Genomic DNA, 13,394 nt, shown 5'->3' with positions numbered 1-13,394 from the left:
TTGTCAGTGGAAGAGAAGATCAGGCAGTTATAATATTGCACAATATACTGGGGCAAAGGATCTCTCGGCAACCATAGATTTTGTCTCAGGTTACCCCGGGTAATCAGCACAGCTTTTAGGCTCAGCTTTCCCGAGCTTCCATGCTTTGATGAGGGAGCTGAAATCCCCAAGCTTTTATGATTAATTACTCCCCATAGGTACACATATTTCAAGGAAAAACTCTTTTATGGCATGATGGCTGCGGAGTGGAGAGGCCAGCCAACGCACTCCAAATTTTAATAACCGCCTGCTGATGGGGGGCGAGCACAGTGCCGCCAGCACATGCACAGCGCCCCTCACCAACTCAGTCAAGGGGCCGCCCCCGAGGCTGCTGCTGAACAGATGCCTGTCAATGGAGAGCTTCAGGCTCCTTCTGCCCAAACCCCAAGGGCACAGGTCCGGGACACGATCCTGCAAGCATCTCTTTGGTGGGATACAGACCAAGGAAACACCACCAAGCCACTCCGTCTCTATTCCAGCCACGGATGACTTAAAGCCCACAACCTACAATTTTGAGGCTAACATTCCAGCTCCTAAAGGAAAAAGAGTTTGGTTGGGGGATGGGGTCGGGGTCGGGGTCAGGGCGGGGAGACACCTCACCTCTCCCCCTGCTCATGGTATATAAGGGCATTTATACAACTTTCCAGCTTTCTAGAAAATTAAATGTTCAAAGAATGAAAAGTCAGATTTCTTTTTTGTTGTTGTTCATTTTGGGGTTTGTTTTGTATTTTACAAAAACAGAAAATTATCCTAAATTGCAACAGAGCCAGAAGAGATTCTTTCTGCTTTGGACAATATTGAATTTGTCAAGACCCATTTAATCCCCGCTTACAGAAATACCATAAAACCAGTAATTTACCACTTCAATCTGTAAATCAGACTGACCCCAGGCTCGACCTTAACCTGACCTTGTTTAGCCATCTCATTTCCCTCGCCCTTCAATTTCTTTCTCCCTGGTTCTTTACTGAGGCAGCTGACCTCCTAACCTGAGGCCAGGCATTGTGTAGCCAGGGTCGTATCATCAGAAGAACAGACCAGAAAACAGAAGTCCTCCATAGTCCTATCCAGTGGGCCTCTCCTTGTTGCCTGTGCCAGGCTGTCCTGGGCTACGCTGATGGCCTTCCTTACGTGTGGTGCTCGATCATCCAGGTGGCATCACCTCTCTGCTCCACCGTGGGGAAAGAAGCCTGCATTCCCTCTGGGGGGCTCCCCTTCACCCCCACACCAGTGGGAGGGCTACAGGAGGTCCTCTCGGCAACACCGTGGATTCCACCTGCCCCGTCCCCAGCCCCTTTCTGCAGGCCATATGACATGGCCATGGGAAGCTGTACCTTTCTTCTTGAGGAATGCTCTCCTGGTCGCAAGCGGGCTCTGACGGACTCGGGAATTCTGTAGAAACTTCACTGCTGTGGCAATCTGGTTGGGGAGGTAAAACAGAGAAGAAAAGTAAACTTCCATGGTCTGAATTTCAAGATTCAAAATCCTACCAGTTTATCCCCACGCCCACAGAAATAAACACAGCGCTGTGGTCAAATTTATAACCAGTTATTTCTCACACTGAAAATCTACCTAAATAGGGGTGCCTGACTGGCTCAGTCGGTGGAAAATCCAACTCTTGATCTCAGGGTTATGAGTTCAAGCCCCACGTTGGGAGGTGGAGACTACTGAAAAATAAAATCTTTAGAAAAATAAAATAAAATAAATATAAATAAAATATACCTAAATAAAAGACTACGTTGGTTCCCACTGGCTTCCTGTATCTGATTCTCTCAACCTAACTGTTAAGACCTGCAGGAATCCTTTCTTTTTCTCCTTGTTCAAGCTGATTCTTCACACTCCTGGGCAGGGCAGGTAGCCTTCTCCTGGCCACACGCATCCATGTCCCTATGCTTGTGCTCGTGCTATGCCCTTTTTCTAGAAGGCGGCCCTTTCCCATCTCTACCTGTCTAAACATTGCATGCATACACACACACACACACACACACACACACACACACACACACCAGCACAGCCCTTTTATAGCCTGTGCTAACTCCTCGAAGCCTTCCTAAATAAGCAAGCCATCTCTGATCTCCCCATTCTCTTAAATTCTTTAATGCTTGTAGTGTGTACCGTATAATTGAAGACATAATTATACTGTCTTCTAATGTTCAGGCTGCCTCCCCAACTACACTGCAAGCATCTGAAGAGAAGAGACCATGCTGTCTCCACAGAGCCTGGCAAAGTGCTGAGCGCAGACCGGCTGGGAAGGATTATATAAGAGACACCGCGCACAGCCATCCACGCTGGTCCCGCTTATGCAACGGAGCTCAATTCTGAAGAGACTTCAAAGGACAAAGTTTGGGGTTTCATGGCTAAAAGGTGACAGATTGACAGATTATCTCCCTACGTCTGGTGATGATATTATTTAATGAAATCTTCATATCTTCAAATAAGCCAAGGAGGGGTGGAAGGCAGCGTGCTGAAGGCATTAACCTTCACATCACTCAGCACACACAAAGTGTGTATTTCCACGCCGCTTGTGTGCTCTCTGTCCCAGGCACTAGTGCAACGGGTGGGAAATGCCAACCTGCCCCAGAGAGGGAAGGGGCTGTTTTCAATGACTGGCATTACTCATCTCATCAAAACCAAATGGGTAACAACATCTCATGTTACAGGTAAAGTCATCAGACCCTAGAGTTCCCTCCTAAGTTGCCGAAGGAAAAAATTTCTCAGGGACCAAACATAAGGAACTTTTCTAAGATCCTGCAGACTAAGGACAGCAGCTATGCAGCGACTGTGGCTACAAATGGAATACAACTTACAAACAGTCTCCTCTTGTTTTATATGAATTTAATCTTGCGACCAGACACACTTCTCTGACAACAAAAGATGACGATAAATTAGAAAGAAAAACAGAAAGCCAGGCAACTCCCTTATATATTTTCCCTTGTAGTCCCTCTACTGGAGGCCTGCCGGAGACAGTCTCCGTAAAGGATGAACTCAAGTGTCCCAGGCCTTCGGATCCGGGCCCATCAGCGGTAAGACACAACAGCATTCCCGGAGCGTGGCTGTCATCCATCCAGCCCTGCAAACCTATTAAACCCCGTCATGAGCTGCAGTGGTAACCAAACAGCTCCGGACTGGACGCAAATCATGCTCCAGATTCTAGAGCCCAAAACTCCATACGCGCCCCCTCGGTCCCTGGACCACATCTCCTCGGTTCGCACCAAACTTTAAGGAAAAAAAAATGTGACCAACATCTACAAAATGATACAGTTTAATGAAGACACGGGAGAAGGGAGAGAGAGAAGAGGAAGACAGAAGAGGGACTGGGGAGAAGGAAGGAGTGGCCACGGGACAAGAGGAGAAAGCAGAGGAGCTGACCCACCAGGGTGGGCAGAAGAAAGGGGAAGGGGAGAAGCCGGAGGGGGGATGGGGAGGGAGGAAGGAGAGAGACAAGAGGAAGAGAGCCCCATGTCCAGGAAGGGGTGGACAGCTACACAGTCACAGGCCCCCCAGGGTCGATGCCCATCGGCACAGCTCTGATGGCTCGGGGGTGACCGCCCTTCACCTGGAAAAAAATACACCTGCCACACACACGACAATCACGACACTGGTATCACGCGGCGGTCTCCGCACGCGGCGGTGTGTGCACCAGGTGTCAGAGGGAACGTGGATGAGCAGGTCTTGAGCAGCAGATATTAACGACACAGCTCCTCTCATTTACCCACAGAAGCGCCGACCTTTCCTTCATCCTTCCAAAATTTTCCATGATGGAGAAAGAAAACAGAATCCCACCACTAAAATGCACAGGTTTCACCTTGCTTTTTTAATATAGTCCTTGGTATATGCATTTCTGGTCAGAGAGCAAAGTTCTGATGGGTTTAATGGTGCACTCAATGCAGTGCTTGGCGCATTCCATCAATTTTTTTTTAAAAATTGCATCTCTTATTTCTTTAAATACATTAATCAGCCTAGTGTAGGCAAAACGGATCCATCGGACAATGCAATAAACATGAATTATCATCTATCCAACACGCATAATGGCTTAAAAATACATAATAGCAGGTGTAGTTTAAATGATTAGTTATTACACCTGTGGTGGGTCTGATTCAATTGGGAAAAATCATCTTTAATAGGTTAAAAGGTTTAGATCACCATGCTTTCCTTAAAGTGGCTGTAGAGAGGGAATGATGGAGTGCTCTGTCATTAGTAATTCATTTAAGAAAAACGTGGGGGATATAGCAAAGAACAGCATAAACGAGCGAATCCAATTTAAACATCAGGTAAAGTAGAAAACACCTTTTAAAAAAGCAAGATAAATGAATTCGGGAGGGACATGAAATTGACGTATTTATTTTAACGGGAATTTGACAAAGTCCCGGCACACTTCAAACTTGCAAAAATATGAACAATTTCTTTTAAAGTTTCCATTCACTAATTTCAAGCCATATAAAATCATGCTGCCAAACACCTACATAAAGTATATTTGGGACTTGTTTATGTTCCTCTTGATCTCTGTCTGAAAATGCAGGCGACAGGCAAATCACATATTTAACAGCATCGGTATCACTACGCCAGATGCAAAAATATAAAGCATCCAAACTAACAGCCTCAACATAATGTGCTGAATAAGAAAGATACCCAGATAGGCAGCTCCAGGTAAGTGTGAACATATGAAAACCTCTCTCCTCCTTCCACTAATTATTTCTTCAGCTACTCTCTACTCTCCCCTGCACCCAGGAACTGGAGCTACAATACGGGGGAAAGGCCTGTCCAACCTGGAATTTTACATGCCCGAGAGCCATCCACAGATGGTAAAAGGTTTCCCCAAATCTGTACCCATAATGCAAAGATTTTAGCACACTAAATAACTGCTGGGCACACTGGGTTTTGTGGCTTTCATTCACCTATTGTTGGACACTTTGCATTAACTTCATGAAGCAATTCAACTGGCTCTTCCTCTACAGAGGGTCGACACACACAGCATGCTTTTGTTGGTCGAAATGATGGGGTGCCTGCAGCCTGTCCTGTATTATCGTTTGATTTTCTAATTAGGAGATGAATGTGACTATTCATGGGTTATATTTGTGCCCAACTAAATTACATAAATTCAGGCCAAATCTTCCGCCTCAATGTCAAAGATGTAAAACGGAGACAGGAACTTTATTGCACATGTTGTGGGAGTGCAGCAAGCCAGGGAAAATCCTGGCGCACAGCACCTGATGCCGTTGTTGGAAGCCACTTGCCGTTGAGTCCATGAGAAACATGGAATCGTTCTTCCTTTCTCCTCCTCTTGCGCTGAGAGTTCTTAATGAGCGCACCTCGAATTGCCACTAGCTGGTATCATAAAAATACGGGTGACGAACTCAGAGGAAAACAGAAGCGAAGTTTCTCGCCACCCCTATTCCTGTGACCTCACCTTCCACCTCCCTCCCCCAAAAACCAAAATAAAACCACCCTGTCACCGTCAACTCCCGAGTGTTAGGGAAATTTGATCATTTTCACGGGCCTGTCACTGAAAGCCAGAGGTAGAGCCACGCTGCAAGCAAGGGGAGTAACCTCCCCTCTGCAATGGCTGCCCCGGAGGGCCTGCTGCAACCCAGGGGGAAGAGGGGCCTTTGGACCCCGGATGACTGGCCAATTGCGAGAGACCCTTGTTTGAGAGCCCAGGATTTGTACTTGTATAAATCAACGGACTACAGCATACTCAGGGGTGATCTACGATGAACTATGTGCTGTTAAATGCATTGTGCAAGATAAGTAATCCCTGGTGAGCAGACTCGAGGTTCCGACAGTCTTCGCTGAAGAGATGCGTCCTGTGTGCTTCCCGCTCTCCTACAAAAGACCCGCACGCTGTAATCTTCAGAAGGCACACTTTCTTTTCCGCACGAGGGGGACGGGAGAACAGAGCTTGCCTGCTAGCGACCCCGGGGTGTGAGGAAGCCTTAGCACTTTGCACCTGACACGTAAACCTGATGCATTGTCTCCAGTGACACTTATTTGGAATGCCACCAATTCCAGCACTCCTGTGTGCTCCGTACACATCTATCTCCTAAAACGTGAGCATTCATTAGCCATTTTAAAATATTAAAAATAGTCAAAAATTAATGACGCTAACAACCAAAGCCAAGTCCTTTTTAACCCAGAGAGATCACAGCCAGAGGGCAAAAGGAATGACCGAGGTGCGGGCCCGAAGGCCCACCCCAACGCTGCAGTGTGGCACGTGCGTGCCTCAGAAGATTCCATCGCCTGTGAGAGGTTCCTACGCTGGTACTCTAAAGCAGATAGATACCCAGAATCCTGTTAACAAGCGTCAGACCAAAGCCAACTCGAGTTTTAACAAGGACCGACTTTAAAAGCCGGGCAGTGCGGAGAACGAGAGCACCCTCTTCAAACAGAAATGCTGCATTTTAGTAAGAAATCAGTACTCTGTCAGGAGTTCCTTGACAAATATGGTCATCGGTGGCACAAGGAAATAGTTGCAAAGCAGCTGTTAATCAGGGAAACACATCGTAGAACGCTGATGCTAGCACTCGTGAAAAAATGCAACGGGCTAATTATGAAGCTATATATCTCACTAAAGAGGCCGTGTTCCTTGAGATTCCAGGCAAAGCACTCTCAGATGCAGGGTCCTAGGACAACATAATTCTGGCTCTCTGCGTCCAGAATCCCCTCTAATCTGCCAGGTCCCAATCCCGGGGCTCTCCGTTCTTTTTCAATCCTCCACACTCTCCCTCTTAGCTAGGGAAGGGGCTGAGAAGGGTGACCACCCTGGAAGTGGGGGTATCACGGGCCACATTCCAAGACGCCGTGCGTGCGAACACACCCACAAGGTGTCAGATCCTGAACCAGAACGAAAGAGAACCTACGAGCACGCACAAGAAATGTCAGAACCCTCATTCTAAGCGTGGCAGGAGGGCAAACGTGTGTGAGCCGCAAGCGAGGGGAGCCGCTCCCCCCCCCACCCCCACGCGCACCCCTACCCCCAGTCGCCAAAATGAAAAAGGAGGAATAAAAAGGAGAAGCGGGCAACAAAAAAGAGAGACTGTTGTGTCCGAAATCCCAAAGGGAGGAAGGAGGGGGACCGGCAGAAAGGAAGCTGCTCTGAAGAGTGTTGAGGTGCCACGCAGGGAAGCCGAGGGGGCTCGCAGGCAGGTGAGGGGAAAGTTAATATGCACAGGAAGGCTCGGTCAGCCAAAATTCAATACGATCCCCGTGCAAGGACAAGGAGGGATACGGCTCCCCGAAACCAGCCGGGTGGGGGTGGGGGGAGGGGCGCCACCGAACGCTCGCTCTCCGCTCTCCGAGCAAAACCACTGGAACGGCAAGAGGGGAATAACCTTGAGGTGGACATGCCGCTCAGGCAGCCCAAGCGCGGAGCCAAAGTGCCCCCTAGCCGGAGCCGGCGGCCGCGCAGGCCAAGGGCGGCCGCTCCGCTGACTCGCACAGCCCCGGTGAAGTGTTTTCACTCAGGGAAAATGAAATGTTTTGCAAGATGAAACAGAATGAAAATTGAGGTTTTAGGTAATTACTAGTTGGCATTTACATATCACGGGCTGGTTCAACACCTATTCATTTTCCTCTTTTATTTTCAATTTTTTAAAATTGCTCATTAAAAATGAACAGATGACAGTGACAGGAATTTTTTTTTCACTCTTTCTCCTTCTCTGAGGGTTACAAAATCAAGAGGCACATTTAGCCCCGTTTATCTACAGTTAACACACACACACACACACACACACACACACACACACACACACAGGTACGTTTCATTTGCATCAAGGGGGGAACGGAGGGGGGAAAGTCAACAAGAGCCAGGAAGTTCAAAAATACAGACGGCGAGTTGTATTGTACTTGAGCCAGCCTCCTGCACCTGGGTCAGGAGCGTGCTAGCAAGTGCCCTAGCACTCAAGGAGTTAAAGGAAAGAGCCTCTCTTCCAACTTGGAATTTCCTGGTTTTTGTCACTGTGTCCTTCCCATTGTTGATTTGGGTTACAACTCTATACTAATTAAGCCTGCGGGCCCTTATTTCCTTTGTTTTACTTTCCTCTGTCCTTTTGTTTTTCACATTAAAGAAAAAAAATATCTCTGGTAGAAGTGCACAGGAGTTGACATGATAGAATGTAGTATTTTTAAGGTCTACTGTGTAAATCTGCATTTAGGGAATTCCAAAGCACGCATTATTGACCCTAGCCTCTCTTAAAACACATTGATATATGTAGTAAAAGCCTTTATGAAAAGTGGCAACGCCGTGTGCACAAAAACTACCTTTCAAAGTGAAATACCTCTATGTTTAAATTGTTTTCTTCTTGGCCCGAGTTAAAAATATTGCATGAACTGCTTGTCAGAATGTCATTGTTTTCTTATTTGATTAAACTAGTTCTTCCAGAAATGTGTGTGGAAATCAAAAAGCATCTTCAGCCAACAAGCACTATTTCATGTCAAGTGACGGTGGCTTTAGGGGCGTAAAGGGTGACTCTGGAGAGCGCAGTGGGCGCCAGCCTCCAGCCGCCGGGAGCTGGTGCAGTTGGGCAGCAAAGCCTGAAAAGCAGAGGAGCTGCTGTCGCTGAGCCTCACTGTCACCGCATCGCAGAAAGGGCTGCGGTGCACACACACTTGCCGGAGAGGAAATGAAAACCCTTGCTTCGGGGTTGAGAAGATCAAAGTTCCTTTTTAGGAAAGGTTGAGAAGGAAAAGGATTTTCTCCTTCAGGGAGAAAGAAAAGCAAATTTAAATGCCTTGTCCCCATGCATCCCCACCTGAATTTAGATAGCAGCCCCTCTAATTTTTGATGCAACCAACAAAGCAGTTACCCAAAGAGGGGAGGAAAAAAGGATGACATTTGCCTTTTCCTTGGCTTTGAAATCCAACTGGCAGCAAATTGTTTGAAGTCCTGCTTAGAGAAGAAACTGTAATAGCCTCCATACTGAAAAGAAGAGGAAAATGCCATTATACACGGATCACGGTAGCAGTGACCTCAGCAGAGAAGGCGAACGAGCCGGCTGCAAGTCAGAGGTCCGGCCTGCGTGCCAGGAACAGATTTAAAAAGGTTTACGTGCCAGAGATGTGTGGCAAGAGTTGGGTGCTCAGTCTCAAGAGATACCAAGAAAAGGCAAGGAGTTCAATTTCTTAACACGATGTCTTTCAACAGCTCCCTGACTGCTCCTTCTGCCAGTTTCCCTTGGTTTTTATATTTTCGATATTCCTCTAATTTCCCTGTGCTGTTAAAGAGGAAGCAGAGAGCACCCGGGCTTCGTGTTGTAAAATTAATGAAGGTGTCAAGCTGTTGAGTTGAATCACTCCAAAGGAATGTAATGACTCAGTGTCCAAGATGCTCCCTAGGAGAACTCTGAGCTCACTCAGTGACGGTGGCTGGTGACTCCAGCACTAAAAATATGTAGCATTCAGTCTCCAGGACCTTCTTGATGATACCATGGCTTCTACTTCCCGGTTCCTTTCTCTCCAGCATAGGCTGAATGTTACGCTTTCTGAAGGTTACTTCTCTTAAACTCCAGTACTTTTCAGATGCTCGGCAGATGAAACGGTGCTTTAGTTCCCACCTCTTCTGAAGTCGGGGCCAGATGAAGGAGATCAGGAAAGCCCTCTCTGGTCATGCACTACTGAGATGCGCGATGATTAGGAAGGGGACGGAGGTTATGTCACAGACAGACAGTTTCAAGCATTAAGTCATCACTGGGGGGGTTAGACACTGAACAGATGACCACCAAGTGGCATAGGACAGGATCCCTTCAGGATGGTTTAGCTTGCTCAGAGGGCAAGGAGATGGGCTCTTGGATTCTATGGAAGATAAGCTCTGGACCAAGAAATTCTGCCTACAATCACCCCCCATACAGTACAAAACTAAAACCTGTGAATGAATGAGTGAATGAATAAATAAATTAAAATAAAACCTGTGAGGTGACACTAAATGACATTCCTAACATACATCCTACAAAAAAACGAGAGAGAGAGACTGAATGGTAAAAAACAGATTTGGGGCACCTGGGTGGGTCAATTAGGTAAGCATCCAACTCTTGATTTTGGCTCAGGTCATGAACTCACGGTTCATGAGATCAAGCCCCACATTGGGCTCTGCACTGACAGCACAGAGCCTACCTGGGATTCTCTCTCTCTCTCTCTCTCTCTCTCTCTCTCTCTGCCCTTCCCACATGTGCATGCATGCTCTTTCTCTCAAAATAAATAAAAAATAAACTTAAAAAAATAGATTTGAATACAAAAGAAATAGTCATAGCCTAGAAATAGTTTGAATGATAAGATAGCAAGGAAATTTAAAATGACAAATGTCATTACTTACAATAGCCAAGATACGGGAACAATCTAAGTGCCCAATGGATAAATGGATAAAGAAATTATTATGTATTCTCTCTCCCCCGACTCACACAGAGGAGTATTATTCAGCCATTAAAAAAAGAATGAACTCTTGCCGTTTGTGACAACATGGATGAACATCAGGGGTATTCTAGGTGAAGTAAGTCAGACAGAGAAAGACAAACACCATATGATTTCTCTTATATGTGGCATTAAAAAAAAAACAAAACAAAACTCATAGATACAGAGAACAGATTGGTGGTTGCCAGAGACAGGAATGGAGGGGTGGGAGAAATGGGTGAAGGGGGTAAATTTTCATTTTAAGAAAAGAATCTGTATTACAGAGGTAGGACAGAACTTCATTGAAGGGCGTGGGGGCAAAATGACATGAGTAAGTTAGGAAGCAAGAGGAGACTGTAGACAGAGAACTAAAGGAACCACACATAAGCTCTGGTCTGTAGATGATAAAGTTGTTTCCCTGGGGAGCACAGGTCAATGATCCTGATACCGCTATCCACACGTACTAGGATTGAGCAAATAAGCAGAAGATGGACGTTGCAGAAAAGAGGAGATAAAATTGTTTCCATAAATGGAAGCCCCTGTGTGGTGCTGTGCCACAGACAGAAGGGAAAACAAGGTCTAGGTCTCTCCATATTGTGACATTCTGCTTTAGTCTTTGCTTTTGTACTTGATCTTGCCTCTCTGCACGTAGTATTTCCTCCTTAATCTACTGAATTAATTTGTACTCCTCCAAAAAAAGGAAAGAAAAGAAAAGAAAAGAAAAGAAAAAAAAGAAAAGAAAAGAAAGAAAAGAAAAGAAAAGAAAAGAAAAGAAAAGAAAAGAAAAGAAAAGAAAAGAAAAGAAAAGAAAAGAAAAAAGAAAAAAGAAATTTTCAGCTAGGAGGCCTGCCTTGACCCCATTCTAGCTAACATGCAATTGCCTTGGCCTTGAGGCTGGATGTTGCTTAACCGGATGGTATGTTCTTTAAAATATTTTGCATACAAAAAGTAAATAAGTAAATATAAAATGACAAATGTGCATGGCCTTTAAATCACCCATTTAGATCCAGTGAAGAGCAGAAAAAAGTAAACAGTTAATATCCGCACTAACAGAAGACCACCGAGTCCTAGTTTCTGCTATTATTTAAATTCATCCATGGCCTAAGGGGAAAAAAATACAAGTATGAGATCCAAAAGTATGATTCATAATACTGGCAGACTCAAAAATCTTCAAATTTACAGTAAGATGATAGGGATTAGAAACAGTTTCTACTCAAATAGTAAAATGAAGTCCGCTCCTCCCAGAGGAAAATCACCCTCTTCACCAAACACACAAGCCCAAGAACGTGGACAGGGACAGACTGTCTACAAAGACAGCATCCACGGAAACAACTCTGGCAATAAGTGGGGTGGCAGGCGCCAGAGGTACCTGACATCCCTATGCAATAATAACCCTGGTGGCCAGGTTCTGTTTTCTAAGAAAGGAGTATCTGACATAGGCCACGCCTCTGTCACTGACTTTAGAAGGAACTTCGCCACCCCAAGAGCAGCGAACAGAGCACCCCAAGTCCAGGGATGCCTCTCACATAGATGGGGATCTTCTAGGGGCACCGAAATAACAGCTGTGGAACACACCCCGTCTGTACCCCCAGCACCAAGGCGGAAAGTCAGGAGAGAGAGTGACTCAATCGCTACCACTGCACTTGCCTTCTCTGATGGGCCCCGACTTAGAAACTTTTAGCTTAGAAACATTTAGGAAATGTCCACAGGACGCAGGAAGGATCACATGGTAAGCACCATGGCTTTGAACCATTCTGTGATCTTTCACTAAACACCGTGAGCATTCCTATTATTAGCAACCACAGCTCCCAATGAAAAACCACACTTCTAAAAAAAAAAAAAAAGATTCGAGAGAGGCCTACCAGACACCAGAGCCACCCCTGGCCACGAGGCCCTCATTTCAGATCTCCCACCTCTGATGGGCAGATCAAAAGGAGGGTCTTCATGTCCCGCATGGGACGTTCTCACCAACATTGGTCATCGAAAATGGACACATAATTTACTTACAATTAACACGAGATTTCACCAATTTTCACCATCAAGCAAATCACTTCTATTGAGCACCCTCCTCCTCCTCTAATCAATAGTAACTCGTTTCTAATTTCTCCCAGCTCTGTCTGGGAAACGAAGAGAAGTTTGCTTTCTGTTCTCTGAAGGATCAGGAACTACCGCCTTGCTTTGCAACCCTCTGGATTCCCCGCACCCCCGCTCAGAGGGCAAAATATTCTGAAATCACAAAACTGCCTACATTTCCTCAGTCTGGCAAAAGCTTCCGGAGACCTTGCTCGTCGGTTTCTGCTCATTGTCCTTTCTCTCTCTCTTCCTGCCTGTTTAAACACACGGACACAGAGTTATTAACTTTTACAGGAAAACCAAATAAAATAACGTCGAAGCAAAACTGCGGTGATGTCAGGGCTGAAGCGAGCGCCATTCATCTGTGGGAATCTGATTAGCGCTCGAGTGGCAGAGCTACCTGGAAAAGTGCTCACAATCAAATAAAAAAATGATACCCAAACATTAACCTGATGGCTAAAAACTCCACATTTAAGCAGTTAAAGTAATAAAGGAGCTTTTATTGAGTATTTTTTATATTTCATTATGCCCCAAATTGACGAGGACTCCCGGATACATTTTCTAGACTTTTGGTTCCTCAAATCAAATGCTCTCTTGGACTTTTTTTTTTTTTTTTTTTTTAACTAAAAGGAAACAGCATTTCTTGTAAATTTGAATGAAAGGATTGAAGCTTCTCTTGCAATATCGATATCAGCCTTGAGTGCAAACATAGCCAAACAGTGCAACAAACAGAAGCCTTTTTGGTTTATATACTTTAATTCTGAACCTGCCCAGAGCCAGCGGAGAATTTTTCTCCAGAACTTTACCTTACACAAACCCTGTATTTTCTCTTTCACCCACATTTTGCTCAAAATTAGTAGGGAACGGGGATGGGGCGCTTTGGTGGCTCAGTCAGTTAAGCGTCTGAC

At 45.7% G+C, this 13,394-nt stretch overlaps 1 protein-coding gene across 2 annotated transcripts in view; it reads right to left on the bottom strand.

The window, feature by feature from the left end:
* Window positions 1-13,394, bottom strand: part of PEX14 (peroxisomal biogenesis factor 14) — a 145,949-nt gene that overhangs the window by 86,795 nt on the left and 45,760 nt on the right. For both annotated transcript variants that reach the window (XM_043578555.1, XM_043578556.1), the window contains exon 3: window positions 1,371-1,455. In XM_043578555.1, the coding sequence (XP_043434490.1) occupies window positions 1,371-1,455 (85 nt within the window). The remainder of the gene's footprint in view (window positions 1-1,370; window positions 1,456-13,394) is intronic.

The sequence above is a fragment of the Prionailurus bengalensis genome, chromosome C1, assembly GCF_016509475.1.
Source record: "Prionailurus bengalensis isolate Pbe53 chromosome C1, Fcat_Pben_1.1_paternal_pri, whole genome shotgun sequence".
NCBI lineage: Eukaryota > Metazoa > Chordata > Mammalia > Carnivora > Felidae > Prionailurus > Prionailurus bengalensis.
Note: the sequence above shows the minus strand (reverse complement) of the source record. Positions and strands in the feature narration are given on the sequence as shown.